Below are 18,750 nucleotides of genomic sequence, written 5' to 3'. Positions count from 1 at the left end.
TTGCCTGCATTGGGTCTTCGTTGCTGCGCGCGGGCTTTCTCTAGTTGCAGTGAACGGGGGCTACTCTTCATTGTGGTGCGTGGGCTTCTCCTTGCGGTGGCTTCTCTTGCTGCAGAGCACAGGCTTTAGGCGCACGGGCTCAGTAGTTGTTGCGCACGGGGCTTAGTTGCTTTGCAGCATGTGGGATCTTTCTGGACCAGGGCTCGAACCTGTGTCCCCTGCATTGGCAGGCGGATTCTTAACCACTGTGCCACCAGGGAAGTCCCTAAGCACTACTCCTTTCTTGCACAACTCTTTGATTTTCCTAGAGTTAATAATTGCTTCCTTTAAAAATTTGCTTAGTTTTTCTTTGAATGTTCCAATTATTATTTTTTCTCTCAAGTGCTTGAACAGGTATATAAAATCTCTATGAATGTTTTTTTCTAAATGCTCAGATATTTCTCTTTCCTAGACTCCTCCCAGAACCCCTTGACCCCCATTCGTCCTCCTCTGATCTGGCCAGGACAAACAACCTTGCTGACCATTCTCTAATCCTGTGAAGTCTTTTCACTCAATTTCGATTTTGATGACTTTTTCTTGCATCACATGTTTTTTTTTTTTTTTTAAATTTACTCTTGCATATGAAAACACTTTTCCCTGTATCTTCTGGAAAGATGAAAAATGGGAGATACATTTTTCCTTTTGTGCAAATCTGAAAATGTCTTTGGTCAGTCATCATATTTCATTGATAATTTGGCTGGTTTTAGAATTCTGGCTTGAAAATAATTTCCCTCAGAATTTTTAAGGGATTACCTTATCCTCTAGCATTCTGAGATGTCTGGTGATTCTGAATCCTGATTTGTTGTAGGTGTCTTTGTCTCCATGTCTATGCCACTGAAGCTTTTGGTATCCTTGTCCCTGTTGTTCTGATATTGCGTGATAAAGTGACAGTGTTTGTGTGTGTTTAAAATTCAGTTAGGCATTCTATAGGCCCTTTCATTAAGGAGACTTGTGCTGAGAAAATCAATTTTATTATTTCTTGGATAATATCTATGCAACTATTTTCATTGTTCTTTCTTGAACTCTTTCTAGTTGAATATTAGAATTCTTGAATTGATCCTCTAATTCTCTTGTTTTTATTCTCTTATGTTCTGTCTCTGTCATTTGGTTTTACTTGATGGGAAACTTTGTCAGTGTATAAACCATCTTTTGAATTATTTATGTTATTACATATTTAATTATCCAAAGCCTTTTCTTGCATTCTAATTGCCTTGGGGTCATAGTAGTCTATTCTTCTTTTGTCCATACAACATATAGGCTCTCTTTCTCTCTCATATTAATTACTGTTTTTTGAGGGGGAGATTCTCTCTTGATGGTCTCCTTATCCTTTGGACCCTTTCTTTGGGTAAGGGTGGGAATGGTTTTCTGGTTTTCCTATGGAAGTCTTTTTTTTCAAAAGTTGATAATTTTCTGCAGCTCATTCATATTTAAGAGTAAGGCACTAGAGAATTGATATGAAACTGCATTTGGATAGCGTCTGGTGGCTGATGATATTCCCTGTAAGTCAATAGTTTAAGGTCTTTTCTCTTGGAGACCCTGTTTCTCAGAGGAGGACCCTTGAACGCCCTGCCAGTGAGCAAGAGTACTCTGGGCAGAGAGACTAAAGGTCAAGAGTTCAATGTGTAGAATTCCCTTATTCTCCCTCCAGCATCCCCAACTCTGGAACTCCCGCAATTTAATTTCTCCAAAGAATAAACCCCCTCATCTGCCTAAAGAGGAGTTGAGGAGCCGTAGCCCTTCTTGTTGCATCCAGGTGCTAAGTGGCTCAGAGGTCTTGTAGGTACAAGGTTGTCTTGCTTCACATTGGTCTTTTCTCTTCTTTGCATCTTCCAGTCTGTTTTATTTGCTTTGACTTTGTGGGTTGAAAAAAAAATCAAGGAGGGAGGGGGAAATGAACACATATGGTCACTCCATCATTTTTAACTGAAGCTGGTTAGGTTTTTGTTGTTGTTTTCTTTTTTTTGACCATATGTCTATTCACCTCCTATTCTACTTTTTCTTCCTTCTCTCCACTCTGAAATAACTTGAAGTATGTCTGATGTGTTTTTCAGCATCTTGGTAAACAGAATTTTTTTTACAGGGGGAACAAGATAGGGTCTTACCTGAATTCCCTTGAGGTGGTTACCCTCCTTCTCTCACCACAAATAAGCTACAAATGTATGAGTGTTGAACCATGCCCCTGTTCCATTCAAGTGTTTAATAGAGAAACCCACACCATGGATTGTATTTTCACTACCTTTCTTTTTTATTTACTGAGGATTTGGGAAAGGAAGAAAAAGACAGGGGAATGGAGGTTTAATATGACTTTAGAGTATTGTGTCAAGCACTGGTTTAAGTTCATTCATCCATTATCACCTTTAATCTCACAACTACCCTGAGGTGTAGGTGTTATCATTGCCACTTTATGATGAGAAAACTGAAGACCAGGAAGGTTAAGCATCTAGCCCAAGGCTGTTCAACTGCTGACAATTGAGGTTCAAGTGTAGGTCTCTGATTCCAAATCCCAAGCCCCTTTTATTATTCTATCTTCCACTCCCCAGTAGTAAAAACTATAAAACCCTGCCTTAAATTTTAACATAAATAATCTTTATCTGATTAATATAATTTTAAAATTAGCTTAAGTTCACTGAAAGATTAATCCCGAAAACATTTTTGCCTCACAACTTTTATTGCATATGATAAATAGACATAAATAGGTGCAGTGGGTATCGCTCCTTTAATTTCAACTCAGACTTTTCCCTTATCAAAGCCTTCATAGAGCTCATTTTTTATTTCTCATCTGAGAGTTCTCTGTGCATATTCCTTTTCAGATCTTTATAACCCTACTTGAAAGCAAACTTCTTGGCTTTACTTCTGTTAACTCCCACAGCTAGCATGAAAACATTTGTAGAAACTTGAAATGGTAAATCCTGCTATTCTGTTGGCACTTGATTTTAAGAATTTTGTAAATGTTACCATAGTAAGTAATGCCTTGAAAGTCAATCTATTTTTTTAAAGGTATGCTTTAGTTATTTTTCTGATCTCTTTACCTTTTTATGGTCTACCCACACTGAATAGTTTTCTGCTTTGTTCCATCCAGGAAAGCAGATGCTCATGGTTCTGAATGCAGCTCCCAGGGGTTAAAATGTGGGTTTTTATCACGGAACGTGCCATACCGTCTAACAAAAGTAACGTCCCAGTTGTTGTGATTTGTATAAAGGCATCAAGAAAAAGTAAATGCATAATAATGGCCCCTAAAGAATTGTTAAAATTAGACAAGAGTTATATTATTCTTATATTGACAGTAACAATTTTTTTCCTGATACCATGTAATTGTTAAGATTTGTGTTAGTGAGTCAATAAAATCTCTGAACAGGAACTCTTTAGATGAGATTTTACAGAGGAGTCTGAAATGTTCATTACTCCTTTGTAATGCACACACACTATACTATTAGACAGAAAGTTAAAAGAATAATCTACAAGCTTTAAACTAATGCCAGTTTTTCCTGAGTAATTTTATTTACTACAAATAATGCTTACATTTTGAATTAGAATTACATTTACTGTTGCTTCTAGCAAAATAAACCTGAGTTCAGTAACTCATGTTTGCAGGTTTATAAGGATCGTTTATCAAATCTTATTATTGAAGAAAATGAATCCAATAATTGAGTATTTTAGTTATCATATACTGGGGTAATTTTTATCCCAATTTCCTAATATTGATGTGTGGAAAACAGTATATGGTAAGTGAAATTTTCTGTATAAAGTACTTGCATGAGTTATTGCAATTTTGCTTCAGGTTTTATATTTGAAAGTGAAAATAATCACAAAATTTTTCCATAGCCATAATTATATTATAGTAAATTATCTTTAAATATTACTTGCAATTGAATTAGCCAGATAAATTATACATGAGATAATTGTGTTGCATTGATTAGCTTAGAACTGTAAATCCATTTTGTGTGTGTATGTAAATATATACATATATACCCCCCCAAAAAATTTTAGAACATGAAATAGAAATTAAAATATTATAATTTTTACAATAATATAAATGTAGTGAAAGTTTACTGGATATGTTTGTTATTAAGCATATATTTCTTTGTCCTTTAAGTTGAGACTCAAACATCTTTGCAAATGAATCTGACATGAAAAATTTTAAATGTCTAAATTTGCAGATTTTAAATATAATCAGATACAATGCAACTGAATGAAATATTTCAGTAGTACATATTTTAAAAACCAAATGCTGTCTTGGATTATTAAAGCTGCATAGTCAAAGGGTATCTGTAACAGGTTAAAAAGGAAATATTCAAACTCCATTAAACTTTAAAACTCTAAGTATAATCTTTCAGGAAATACTATGAATGGGGTCCCTGTTGATAAGATTTAGTATCTTACTCCTTACTGCACATATGCATTGAATTAAAGGAACAGTAGCAGTACTATATTTACAGAATTGACACTCTACTCTTAATATGAATATTTTTGTCATTTTTTTGCTTCTCTTTAAACAGAGAGATACCCTACTCTACTATACTCTGGCTGTTTTGCTCTAACTACATTAATGTTTTACCTCTCTAATAATTTTGGAGCTCAATTTAAAATAGTATTCCACCATTGTAAGGAATGCCCTTAATTACAAAGTATTAATAGTTGTATAAAACTCATAGCTAAGATTTTTCTATAGTGGGGCTTTTCTCTTAGATAGAAAGTTATTGTTGTCTTCCTGAAATTTAAAAATCCATGCTGTTCCTGGGGTTTAGATGTGGCCTGTTTGTTTGATTAGCCTCTTTATTTTATTTAAAGAATGTTATAATAGGCTTCTTAAAAATCAGAAAGAAAAAATGAAACATATATATCCATGGATGCATACACACAATAGTGTTTTATTACATAGACTATCTAATTTCTGGACTGTTTTGGCCTGAAACTCTATCATTTCCCTTTGTAATATGTCATTTAATAGACATTTTTTTTGTTTCATAAGAGTGTTGTAAAGACATTTAACATAATCACCAAAACATCGTTTAAAAAAATTCTCTGGCAAAATAGCTATGATCAAAAATTTTCCTTGAAAAATTTAAAATTTCACTTTACTATAGAAGCATACAATTGTTTAGTTTTGAAAAGTTCAAAACAAAGATAAGTAATACATGTTCCTATAGTGAGAAATTCATTGATACCTTTGGAATTGCCATAAAGACAAAGAAAACCACAACTAATCCTCTCGAATTATTTCCACAGAGACACTTCAAATACCTGATTATGTTTTAGCTACTATGATACATTTGTGTTTAAATCAAAACCTCTCCATTTTATTCATTGTAAATTTATGCTTCTTATTCAGTTGCACCTGTCTTGATAGAAAGCATTTCTGGTTTGTAGTGAGAAGGTATATCTGGACTTAAATTTATAATGTGTAATGATTGCATTTCTATGAGTTTAGCTCTCCTAAAACAAAAAGACTGTGTGAACCCCTTTGTCACTTGGTAGCAAGTTTTCCTTGGTTGTCTTAGCTAATACCTGTCATACAGTAAGCAATAGGATAGACATGACTCCCAGCCATCCAGTTGTGAGCTTTTACATTTTCAACAGATGACTGTGGACCTTGCTGTCAGGAAACAGAGATAATGTGACATCTAGAAATAAAGTAAAAATTCGTTTCTTCATTAGATTGTTTGATGACTTAACGATTATGTTTCGAAAAACAACCAGAAAATTCCAAAGATTCTGAAAAGCAAAGTGAAATTGATTAATAGTAACTGATTTTTATTCAGTTTTGTATTTTTTTGTTAGTCATTTTTGCATAATAACAACATTGGAAAACTAAAATTAAGTCAAATTATGCTATTTCTTATAGCTGAAAAACTAAATGTCATTATTTTTAACTATCCCTGAAATGGTTTGTGATAAACCATAATATAGAATAAAATGTTTACAATAGTATTATCAAATTTTGATAATACTTGTTTAATGTTAAATATTTTCCTTATCAGCAAATGAAGAGGAATGTTAAGGAAGCTGTAGTTTTATTGTTACAAGATACTTCTAGTTCTGACTAATTGACTTTGAACTACTAACTGACCCTGCTTACTTTAAACAATGGGGTCATTGCCAAATTTACTGATTGAAGTCCATTTAGAGAACTAGAAATTATTTAGGCTATATATTGAATTAATTAGGAAATTTTAAATGACAAACCGAGAATCTATGTGAATTGCTAAGTTTTTCTGTAAAACCTGTGCTTTCACTGATTGGTTGCTTATCTTGATAATCATTAAAAATATTTAATGTAGAACTTATAGTTGATGTTATAGCTCTTTTCTAATATTAAGTGTTTCTAATAATAATTTTCTAATATAAAATGTCAAATATTAGTTTTAGTACTTATTCTTAGAGTTATTTAGCTAAAGTTTACGTGAGGAACATAGAAACAAAAATATACTCCTTCATCCATAGATGACACTATGCAGTGGCAAGTGAAATAGACATTTCTAGCCAAATTTCTACTTCAGCTACTTTTTTTTTGCCTAGCTACTTTTCTAGTCAAACTTAATTAAAATAGATCCCATGAATAATTAATTTTTACTCTTAACTTTGACTTCACTTGTTTTTCAGTAGACCAAACTTTAGGTTATTTTCTTTTTCTTTTTTCTTTTTTTCTCTGGTTTTCAAAGAGCTAGCTAAGGGATCTTTACAGCTAAAATTGAGGCTGACCATTACTATGTGATTTAAACATTAAATTTAAAACATACCATCTAAAGTCAGCTAAGGTAACACCAGTGGAATAGTTATTATTTTAGGAGAACTATGGTTCATGGTACAATGGAATTATTTCTTCTTTTGAGAAGAAGAATGGTTCATAACACATTAAATTAGGAACAAGCGATTCTGGGGTTCTTTCTACTTTTCATGATTTCCTGCAATAAGTCTGTTCCCAGTAGAATTTATAGTCTAGCAGGGATAAGAGGGGAAGAGGTAACCAGGTATTGAGGTATAAAATCTCTGTAAGAGCCACATCTAATCTAGCCTGGACTGATATCCTCCAGCAGCCAAAGGAGGCTTTGCAGAGGGAATGAGATTTAAAACTCAGCACTGAAAAATATGTAGGGATTGAAATGGGAGAAGGGTGCTGGGACTGGAGGACGTGACATGCGCAAATGTCGTGAGCTGGGAATAAGCAGAGTGTTTTCCAGGAAAGAATATTCTCTCTCTATGTCATCTTCCCATTCGCTTTTACATTATGGGAGACATTTTCAAGATTGTCCTTCATATAATTAACATTAAGTTTTGCAGGATTCTTTTTATTCTTTATTAATTGTAATTTTTTTTACATTTTGCTATAGCATTATAAATTCTTTAGAGTTTTTTTAAGTTTGGCCCCTTCTCTCGTTTAAAAAATTCCTTTCTCCTTACCTTTACCCAGACATTTATATGAAATAGTTATTCTTTTACTAATATTACATATGAAAAATAGAGGTTGAGTGAGATTAAAGAAATTACATACAGTTACCCAGTTTGTTGTCAGTAAAAGGCAGTTTATACATGACAAGGATATAGTGTAACAGTTACTTTTCAGGTCTATTTTATTGTTAATTAGGGTACATACTAATTCTCCCAATATCAGTATGTTTCCCACTACTTTCAGAGAGGATAGAGACCCAATCACCATTACAGTTTATGAAAGTCTAATACACACACACACACCCCCCACAGTTTTCCATTTCCTAGAACTGGAGCTAGGTAAACTTCATTTCCTTGTTTTATTTTGTCTTGCAATTTAAGTTTCTAGAATTAAATTAACAACAAGTTTCTCACAAATTGTCAATTCATTCATTCTTCTATAGTATCCTAATATGCAAACAAAGCAATAATCCACACTTCCAATATCAGAAGTAATCATTCTGTAATTATGTACAACTTCATTTGAAAAAGAAGAATAGACTTGTTCCAAAGTTAATCATGTGAAAATGGACTCATTAATTCCAACTGTCCATCTTGAGACTGAATGTGCCAGTCAACCTGCACAAGTCTGGATATTCTGTTTTATTTTTAGGGCTTGCAAATTCTACATTTGCTTTGAATGCCCTGTTTTCCTTAAATAGGCATGTGTCTTCACCTAATTTATAAGAATAGTCAATTCAGATTACTTACATTTAATGTCACCACTTCCTATAGCTATTGCTCCTTAGTATTCATGGAAAAATCTCAGAAAGAGTTAGTTAGTAAAACTGTCAACTACGGATGACAGAGATGATTTTAAAGAAAAAAAATTTTTGATGAGAATGCTGGAAATAAATTATACAGTTAATCAAAAAATGGTACAGATGAACCGGTTTGCAAGGCAGAAATAGAGACACAGATATAGCGAACAAATGTATGGACACCAAGGGGGGAAAGAGGGGTGGGATGGTGGTGGTGGTGGGATGAACTGGGAGATTGAGATTGACATATATACACTACTATGTATAAAACAGATTAATAAGGACCTGCTGTGTAAAAAATAAAATAAAGTTCAAAAAAAATTATACAGTTAATAAAACCTCAAGGGAATAGGATGGTATCAGGGATATAAAATAGAGAAAAACAAAAATGAAAATAATTACTGGGGTCCCAGAGCAAAGAATGACCATGTTTGGGTTTTTCTACCAAATAAGCTATTTTGTGGAAACTTTACAACTCAGAATGTATTGTAGTTTGAGAGAAGGAAGGTAACATTTCACTAGTTATTTACTCTATGACTGCTTCGTTCCAACCAAAACATAATTCTTTGCATAATGTGTTCTCTTTTACTTAAATCCCCACATGGAATTCATCAGACATGATAAAATAATGTACTTATTCCTTTTCAGATCTTGGGGAAAGAGAGCGCTACTTTAAAAGTGTAATGAAAGCATAATTTACTTTGCAATTCTTTGATTTTATACATTTTGTCTATCTTTCCTAGAGGACTTTGAGTTTAATATCCAATAAATATATTTCATGGAAAAGTAAACTGTTTTAATAAATTATTTTAGAGTTTAATAAAAACAAATAACTGCTTTCACCAAGGATCAACATCAATTAATCAGCTGATATTTATCGTACCTTCCACTTTGTGGGCGACGTGGGTGATCTAAAAGGTCCTTTACCTCTAGAAGTTTGGATAAAGTATGTGACAGAAATAGAAAATGATGAAGTGCCAAAAACAGAGACAGAAGAGTTCAGAGAAGTGAAAGATTGATATGTGTTCACCTTAGACATGGGGTGGACTTAGAGCTTTAAGGATAAGTACTATTTAGAAAGCACCAGGGCAAGTGATTAGTCGAAGTACAAGGAAATAATAGGAATCAGGCACTGTGGTGAGTGAAGATGTCACCTTAAAGAGAAAGTAATTATGTTATACGTAAGTAGAGCAAAGGTTGCGTGTTGAAAAGAAACAGAATATCATGCTGGAAAGGGATGTTGACTGAAATTTGGTGGATCAAGAAAGCAGGGAAGGGGTTTGGTTTTGTATTGTATTAAAGACAACAGAGATTCATAATCAGTTCTTGAAAAAAATAAAGAAGCAATATGTTTAAAATTATGTTTAACACTAGTCTTGGTTACAGATTAGAATAACAAAGAAGAGAAAGAATAAAAGGTGACTTCCAGTTAGATGAGGAGAGGCTATTCAGTTTTGTGAGAAACAGTCCTCACTTTGGTTGTGAACTGTAATGTCCCAGTTTACATTCCACTCACAAATGCTGCTTATAGAGGAAATGCATTGTTCAATTCTAAAGTAGAATCTTTAATGTCACTTCTTGTGTTACTTAGTTTCGTAAATGAATTGGTCATTCTTATCAGAAATATCAACAATTTACTGCATGTTTACTGCGTGATTCTTGGATTCTTGGCACTGATAAAAGAACTATGAGAATTTTGCAAAACAGAGACACATGGGCACTAGGTAAGGCACATCAGACAAATATACAAGACCACCTGTCTTTGTCCATCAACAAACCTACGTCTTCAAGACTGAGTTTAAATATCACCTCTCCCTGAGTGCTCACCAAATATCCCATAAAGAAATGACTATTTTTCACTATTTTCTTAATTCAATAATATTTTTATTGTATTATCTTAATGGTTTTTACTGTCTTGTAGTATTTTTATTCTGATCTTTATTGAATTTAATATTATTTAAGATGTACTCTGGCATTATTCATTTAATAGATGGTGTCATTTAGATTATAAGCACTTTGAGGATAAGTCAAGGTAAAAGATGGTTAATGAATCTATATTTATATGCTACTCTTGGTATACGGCAGAAACTCAATAATATTCATAGAGTGAATAAAATAGTAAATATTTTTCCATCTTCCATAAGTACTACTGGGCTCATATCATGAGTATTCACAATAATGATTACTTTTTACAAGGGACTATCAGGGAAAGTAAAAAATCCTCCTTTGTTCAAAAAGTCACAGTTTAAAAGTTAGAAAAAATAATACACAACCAAGGAGAAAAACATTCTTGTATGTGTGAACATGTATGTATACTCCCAGATAATATACACCTGGTACTCCATAGTATGTGATGTTTTTAGTATAAACTATGTTATACTCTTTGAAAAATAAACAATGTAGTCAAGAAACAGGCAGGGAAGTGCCCAAGATAAGCGGCCAAGAGGAGTAGAGCATAAAGGTAGATCTGAAAGAGAAGGTCAGTAGTAGGAAAGATGAGATCGGGCACATTCAGAATGAAACAATGCCATTTGCAGCAACATGGATGGACCTAGAGATTATCATATTAAGTGAAGTAAGCCAGACAAAGACAAATATCATATGATATTGCTTATATGTGGAATCTGAAAAAAAAAAAAAAAAGATACAAATGAACTTATTTCCAAAAAGAAATAGACTCACAGACATAGAAAACAAATTTATGGTTACCAAAGGGGGAAGTGGGGGGAGGGATAAATTAGGAGGTTGCGATTAATGTATACATGCTACTATATATAACATAGATAACCAACAGGACTGTATAGCACAGGGAATTATACTCAATATTTCATAATATCCTATAAGGGAAAAGAATCTGAAAAAGAAAATATATATATATACATATATGTGTGTGTATATCTATATCTATATCTATATCTATATCTATATCTATATCTATATCTATATCTATATCTGAATTGCTGTGCTATACACCTGAAACTAACACAGTGTTGTAAATCAACTACACTTCAATACAAAAATAAAGAATAAAAAAAAATAGCAGGAAAGAATGTACATCTAATACAGTTTATCAAGACCCGTTAGTGATTCACACCGAATTAAAGTGTGTTCTAAGTGGTATGTAAAGCTGTAGGTGTTAATGGGAAGAGAACATCTGAGATATGGTAATGTGTTAATAATCAAGACACCAAGTTAAATTAATTGCCTACACAAATGGGATATAGTATTGCAGATAACATATAAAGGTAAATTATCTCCAAACTATTCATTTTTTTAATTTAAAATATTTTAAGCATCTATTAGTCTATATTAGTCAGTCTTTGAACTCATAATATACATAAAATGCATAATATATTATCTAATGTTCTCAGAACTCAGTATATGTTTCTAAATGAAACCATATGTAACCAGCTGTCTCAGAGGAATGAGAGGAGTTATCTGGAATCCGTGTCTTCTTTGCTTAACTTTTCGCTGGTACATATATCATGCTGAAAATTGTCAACATCCTCAGAGTATATGAAGGAAAATGGTAGAAGAGGAAGCTAATATTCACCGAAGATGTACCCTGTGTAAAAGGATTGGATTAGATATCTCATATTCTTTATCTCATGTTAATCTTCATAATAAACCACTAATATTGGGGTCATTATCATTATTTTATAATGAAGAAACCGAGGCTTGGCCAGGGCATGAAATATGCTTAAAGTCACCCAAATAGTAAGTGGCAGAGCTGGTATTCAATGCCAGAGCCCAAGCCCTTCCTCTCCTCTGCACTGGCCTTGCTCATAAAATGGCAACTGGCTGAAAAACGAAGTCCGATCATTGTTTTACATATATCCTTACAGAGATTTTAGGTAATTTGTTTTTCACTAAATATTTTGGAGGGTTGATGATGGGGACATACAGTTGCCAGATGGATGCGAAAAACAAACCTGAACTGAATTGCGCTTAAAAAAATAAATTTTCTGCTTTCTCATAGTTTCCTACATTGAGAGATTTTTGTTTTGTTTTTGACATCCAAAGCATAGTTTGCACTGTGGCAAGACATATGGGGTTAAAAATTGAATAGGTGGCGACCATACAAAATTGAAAGCAAGTTTTATTGAAAAATGTGTGATAACAGGAGTTAGGTGCAGATAGTCTTTAACCTCAAAAGATCTAAAGCATTTATGTGCCAGAAGAGTGCTTAGTATATGGTAGACAATCAATACTCTTTTGAAGAATAAATGGATACCTTATGATATCAATATCAGTGATGGTCGAGGGCAGACTGGCAAATTTTAAATTCTCTCATTAGAAATATCAAAGTATATCTTGATGAAATATCAAATGTTTTGATTGCTTCATTTTACACTTCTTGCAGATAAACTTAAATTAGTAAAGATAAAATGAATCAAGTGCTTTCATATTTATTTTCCAGTGCTCAGCTCCTTGTGGTAAAGGTTTAAAGTACCGTGAGGTGATTTGCGTTGACCAATTCCACGGGAAATTAGAAGAAAAATATTGCAGTCATCTACAGAAACCTCGAACTCATAAAGCTTGTAGATCTGCCAGATGCCCTTCATGGAAAGCCAAAAGATGGAAGGAGGTATGTAAGATGTTTTATGATTATCTATGTATTTTTGCATTTACAAAGGAAATCTTAATTCATTCTGTATGCTTTCAATAACCTTGAAAGTTTTACTCCACTAAATGTGTTTTATTCTATTACACAATTTTTTTGCACTATGCTCTGAATTAATATTGCACAGTGTTAACACGTTTGCTAAGTTCATAGCTTAATAACAAATTAGTCTTTTGATTTTTTTTTTTTTTTGTGGTCGTAAACTTTACAAGAAATTCTGTTACTGAATACTAGGGAGGCTACTTATGATTATAATATTATTCCAGGTGGCCTAACAGTAAAATATACATGATGAGATGTTTAGTAACTGCCTTGTTTCCACACTAAAGTCTTGGATTTGAGATGAGTTTGCAACTTGGAAAAGGGACTGGTTAGTTCCAGATGGATCATAATTGGAGATGGTTTAAGAGTCAGGGACATGACAGAACTAGGGAGCCCAGCTGGTCTAAGGCCAGAGTGGACACACTTGGAAAGACTCAGCAAAAATGAAGCTGATGCAGAGATGTGACCAAGGCTGAAAACTCAGTTTATAAAAGAAGGGTGATGGATACTTGCTCTGGCACACTCAGGGAAGTAAGCTCCAGATCTAAACTGGGAAAGCCATATATTTGAATGTGGTTGTCCAGCAAAGACCAGCCTGGGAAATGTTAAAGAGGAAAAAGCCATAAATGAAGCCAGAAATGTTAACTAGAATAATGTCCTGAGGCCTGATTTCAGTGGGGCTAGGCTTTCAGCAAAGCTATCGGGCTGCTCTCAGCAGTATCTCAGGATACTTATCCATGTCTTAGAGGAGCTAGTCCTACGATGGGAAAAATAACCTCATCTGCTGATGGAACTTCCTTGTCTCTGTCTGATGTTGGAGCTATGCTAGGAAGATAGGGGTTCAGACAGGAGCTAGAAGTGGGGTTTCCCTGGGCCTCTAAGTTTTCATCCTTCACTCCGTGCGATCAGATCCTTGGTGGCAGAGCACCAGCTTTTACAGTGACGGTGTCAACGCATCATTATTTTTGAATAAAAAGCTCCCAAATTGAGTGAGCTTCTCAGGTTTCTGTGTAGAAGAGTTGGCCTCTGTCAAGTGTTAGGGTGCTGAGAATTGTGGTTCATCTTTGACTGAAAACTAGGGGCAAACATGTCTCTGTTTTTCTTCTCAAAACAAAAAATATATATATATGGGCATTTACTTCTACCCTGAATTTTGGTACAGTAAATAAAATTAATTTTGTGGTTTAGCAGAGGCCATTATTTAAAAGATATCCCATTAACCTGTTTTATTTAGCGAATGCCACTACTACCTACTAAGTCGTTCAAAAAAGAAACACTGGGTCCATCCTGTCTCCCTTGACCCCTCAGTTAGTTATTCCCTAGCTTCTCTCAATTCTCCCATCAAAGTAACTCTTGAGCAGCTCATGCAGCTCAATAACAAAAAAACAAACAACCCAATCCAAAAGTGGGCAGAAGACCTAAATAGACATTTCTCCAAAGAAGATATACAGATTGCCAATAAACACATGAAAGAATGCTCAACATCATTGATCATTAGAGAAATGCAAATCAAAACTACAATGAGATATCATCTCACACCAGTCAGAATGGCCATCATCAAAAAATCTAGAAACAGTAAGTGCTGGAGAGGGTGTGGAGAAAAGGGAACACTCTTGCACTGTTGGTGGGAATGTAAATTGATACAGCCACTATGGAGAACAGTATGGAGGTTCCTTAAAAAACTAAAAATAGAACTACCATATGACCCAGCAATCCCACTACTGGGCGTATACCCTGAGAAAACCATAATTCAAAAAGAGTCATGCACCAAAATGTTCATTGCAGCTCTATTTACAATAGCCAGGACATGGAAGCAACCTAAGTGTCCATCATCGGATGAATGGATAAAGAAGATGTGGCACATATATACAATGGAATATTACTCAGCCATAAAAAGAAACAAAATGGAGGTATTTGTAGTGAGGTGGATGGAGTTAGAGTCTGTCATACAGAGTGAAGTAAGTCAGAAAGAGAAAAACAAATACAGTATGCTAACACATATATATGGAATCTAAGGGGGAAAAAAAAAAAGTCATGAAGAACCTAGTGGCAAGACGGGAATAAAGACACAGACCTACTAGAGAATGGACTTGAGGATATGGGGAGGGGGAGGGGTAAGATGTGACAGGGTGAGAGAGTGGCATGGACATATACACTACCAAATGTAAAATAGATAGCTAGTGGGAAGCAGCCGCATAGCACAGGGAGATCAGCTCAGTGCTTTGTGACCACCTAGAGGGGTGGGATAGGGAGGGTGGGAGGGAGTGAGATGCAAGAGAGAAGGGATATGGGAACATATGTATATATATAACTGATTTACTTTGTTATAAAGCAGAAACTAACACACCATTGTAAAGCAATTATACTCCAATAAAGATGTTAAAAAAAAAAAAAAAAGTAACTCTTGAATCTCCATGGCAATCATCCCAGTCTAGTTCATCATCATCTGTTTCCAGGTGTATGATGACCTCCCAACATATATATTTGCCATTATTTGCTTACATTTAGTGTGAGCTCTAGAAGAACTCATATTATCGTGTCTCTTAATTCTTCCATGACTTACCGTTGTGTTTAGGAGGTAAGTCTAAAGCCTAACCATGTCTATTTCTTCAGCATTATCTCAGGCCACAGAATCTTAGATACAATGGATATCTTGTTCACTAAGCACCCAGCTTGGTATCTGGCTAAATACTTCTTATTTTGAATACTGTAATTTAGTTGAAAAAAAACCCTGCTGTCTCTTAATTTATATATTTGTCATATTGCGGTTTTGCTTAAAGTGGGAGTTTGCCTTAGTTTATCCGGACCACGATATGACAGAATAACAGCAAAGTAGCTTTCCCTGGGAGGGGAAAACACTCTAAAAGCACTGCATCCAGCACATGGCAGATACCTTCTAAACCTGACAACAGGCAGGAGCCGCTGGTGGAAGTGGGAGAGACTCTGCTTTTCGGCCACCAGCATCCCTGTTGATCCCCAGGATTCTTTTGCTGCCTTGCAGCTGCTGCAGCTGCTGCGGTTGCTATTCATGAGGGACACTTCCTGACCCTTGACCTCCAGCTCCACAACAGTGAATCAATCATCGGTGCTAACAACTTGTCCTTGGCTTGCCACCAACTCTGAAATTATATAAGATTCACTAAAGGAATGTATTTCAGGGGTTTCTAAGATACAGATATGAATATGTAAAGACGATAAAAAACACAGATGCTTTTGTACGAGTCAGCTTTTCTTCTTTGAATTGGTTTTCCTTGTCATAGAAATTAGCTTCATACACCCACACAGTCCCCAAAACTCTGCCAGAAGCAAATGACCACTAGTGAAGTCGCTGGCTTTGATTTATTCTATAAAAAGTACCCACATGAAGTTAACAATTGCAGACTGTCAGTGAGCTGCATATAATAATATATTCAACAGAAGTGTAATTTCAGAGGTAGTTACAAGATAATCACTGGTTGCTACTTTGTTCCAACTGCATAAATTGTAACATTGCTTTACTAGAATCCCTCACTATAATTTCATTTTATTACTATTTTACATTGTACCTCTAATGGAAAGACTTATTTGGCAAACTGTGACCACAGAGGTGCTCAAATGAGTTTTGAAGTTAACACTCTTCATTTGGTATTTGATATCCTTTTTTTTAATGAAAGGATTTAGTAATGCATTTTAATGACTGCAGCCAAACAGGAACAAACATTGCTATATAGATTCCTTTGTCCCTAGGGTCCAGATGTATACGTTTAGAGGCAAAATAAATACTGGAATCATTTAAAAAGAAAAAAGCCTCATCCTCTTATTTCTGGAACCAGGCTTTTTGTTTTTGTTTTCACCTAATTTTACCCATTTGGGAATACCAGCTTCACTTGTAAATTCAAGTTTTTAAGGCTAGCATGCGGTGTTAGTATCCTCATGGTCTCGTGCTTAGTTCAGTGCCATCCAAACGTAGTTTTTTTTATATATATATATATAAATGGAAGTGTGCCCTCTAGTAGACTGGGATTTGGGCTGCTTTTTTTTTTTTTTTTTTTTTAAACCTGTGGGTTCTGCTTACTTTTTTTTTTTTTGATTCATTTATTTATCCATTGACTGATTGATTGCTATGCTGGGTCTTCGCTTCCGCGCTAGGGCCCTCCCCAGTCCCGGTAAGCGGGGGCCACCCTTCATCGCGGCGCGCGGGCCTCCCACCACCGCGGCCTCTCCCGTTGCAGAGCACAGGCTCCAGACGCGCAGGCTCAGTAGTTGTGGCTCACGGGCCCAGTTGCTCCGCGGCACGCGGGATCCTCCCAGACCAGGGCTCGAACCCGTGTTCCCTGCATCAGCAGGCAGATTCCCAACCACTGCGCCACCAGGGAAGCCCCCAAACGTAGTTTTTATACTCAGAAAAAAAAAAAAAAAATCATCCAGAATTCTCACCTCCCCTTGATCATGGCAAACCTGCCGGACAGCTTAGAAAGATACTTGAAGAATCTCAGGCAACCCTATTGAATCTAGAGCCTCGTGATAGCAGCCACTTACTTGGTCCCTCTTTTCAGGGAACCCGTTATTTTCTTTGTAGTATTTTAAGATCAGAGCTGGAACTAAATGTGATATGAGTTCCAAAATCTCACAAGTCTACCGGCTAGTGCCCCCCTTTCCCAAAACACCTAATCTGAAAAAATATTTTTTTGGAAACTATTTGCTAAATGCTGACATGGTTAAGTGATTTTGTATTTCTGTAATTCCATATTTTCTATATTTCCAAAATACATATATAAATCATATTTGATTTCAAATATAGTCATATTTGAAAAAATTGTGATGTATACATATATATCTTTTATAATCTAAAAAGATGGTAAATCTTAAGTCCCCACAGTCCCTGACCAAGAATACAGAGCCTCTTCATCTTTACACCCAGGTTAAGTGAGTTTTCTTCCAGGAAGACAGGCTGAGGCCAAGGCCAGAGAGGATGTCTTTTTGCTCTGGGACTGGGTGAACTATGCTTCTCAATCTTTTCTAGCTAGTGCCAGCAATTCTGTTTTCGAATTTCTATGCTGCCTGTTAACTCTCTTCCTTTATCATCTTTCTTGATACTTAAGATGGTCTATCTTTGAGTGGGCTGAGACGACTAATACTCTTTGGTTTGAGGCATGTGTTGAGAAACTTTTCAAGGCAAAAATATTTGTATCTCTGTAAGAAAAGTGAATAAAATGGGAATAGGAAGGAAGCAGCAAGGGACAGTCACTTCCTGACACTGCTGAGAGACTTCTGTATTCTTCCCAACTGTAGGTATTATTCATTATGCAGACGAGGAAACAATGGCTTATAGGAGTTAAGTACTGAATAGCTTGTGCAGGTCACAGGCCAGGAAGTGATGGGGGGGGGTGAGCCTTTGAACACTTGTCTGAGTCTTACCTACTGTAGTTGTTGTCATAATTATTTTATAATTATCATTTTACCTGAGCTCATCTTTATACTTCCTTAGCAATGTCTTTTACTTCCTTAGCAATGTATCTCCCCTCTTACAAGGCACCTGAAGTCAACAATTGCAGAATGTCACTGGATGATACATTAACAATGCATTCAACAGAAACGTAATTTCTATGTTGTGTTGAGTTCATTACAGGCTTATTTATATATAAAAAGTCTGTTGCATAAATTTAAGATATATATGGATTTTACATATCTTTTAGGAAAATAACTGAGGGTTTAATTGATCATGTATTGAATATGGTGTAGTTGCTTAAATCATTAGCAGCATATTAGGCTATATTAATACATGAAGAGTGTTCAAAACTTTGCACTAATAAATTCTGGTCAGATTTTTGGAGCAGTACCTATTCTGAGACCCACATTGTAAGAAAAGTCTTGACAAAT

The 18,750-nt window shown here is 35.1% G+C and overlaps 1 protein-coding gene across 1 annotated transcript in view; it reads left to right on the top strand.

Annotated features, from left to right (window-relative positions):
• Positions 1-18,750, top strand: part of ADAMTS20 (ADAM metallopeptidase with thrombospondin type 1 motif 20) — a 200,124-nt gene that overhangs the window by 133,800 nt on the left and 47,574 nt on the right. Inside the window, exon 29 of the mRNA XM_036866768.1 lies at positions 12,646-12,813. Within this exon, the coding sequence (XP_036722663.1) occupies positions 12,646-12,813 (168 nt within the window). The remainder of the gene's footprint in view (positions 1-12,645; positions 12,814-18,750) is intronic.

This window comes from Balaenoptera musculus, chromosome 10 (assembly GCF_009873245.2).
Source record: "Balaenoptera musculus isolate JJ_BM4_2016_0621 chromosome 10, mBalMus1.pri.v3, whole genome shotgun sequence".
Lineage (NCBI taxonomy): Eukaryota > Metazoa > Chordata > Mammalia > Artiodactyla > Balaenopteridae > Balaenoptera > Balaenoptera musculus.
This window is presented reverse-complemented; position numbering and strand designations above follow the sequence as displayed.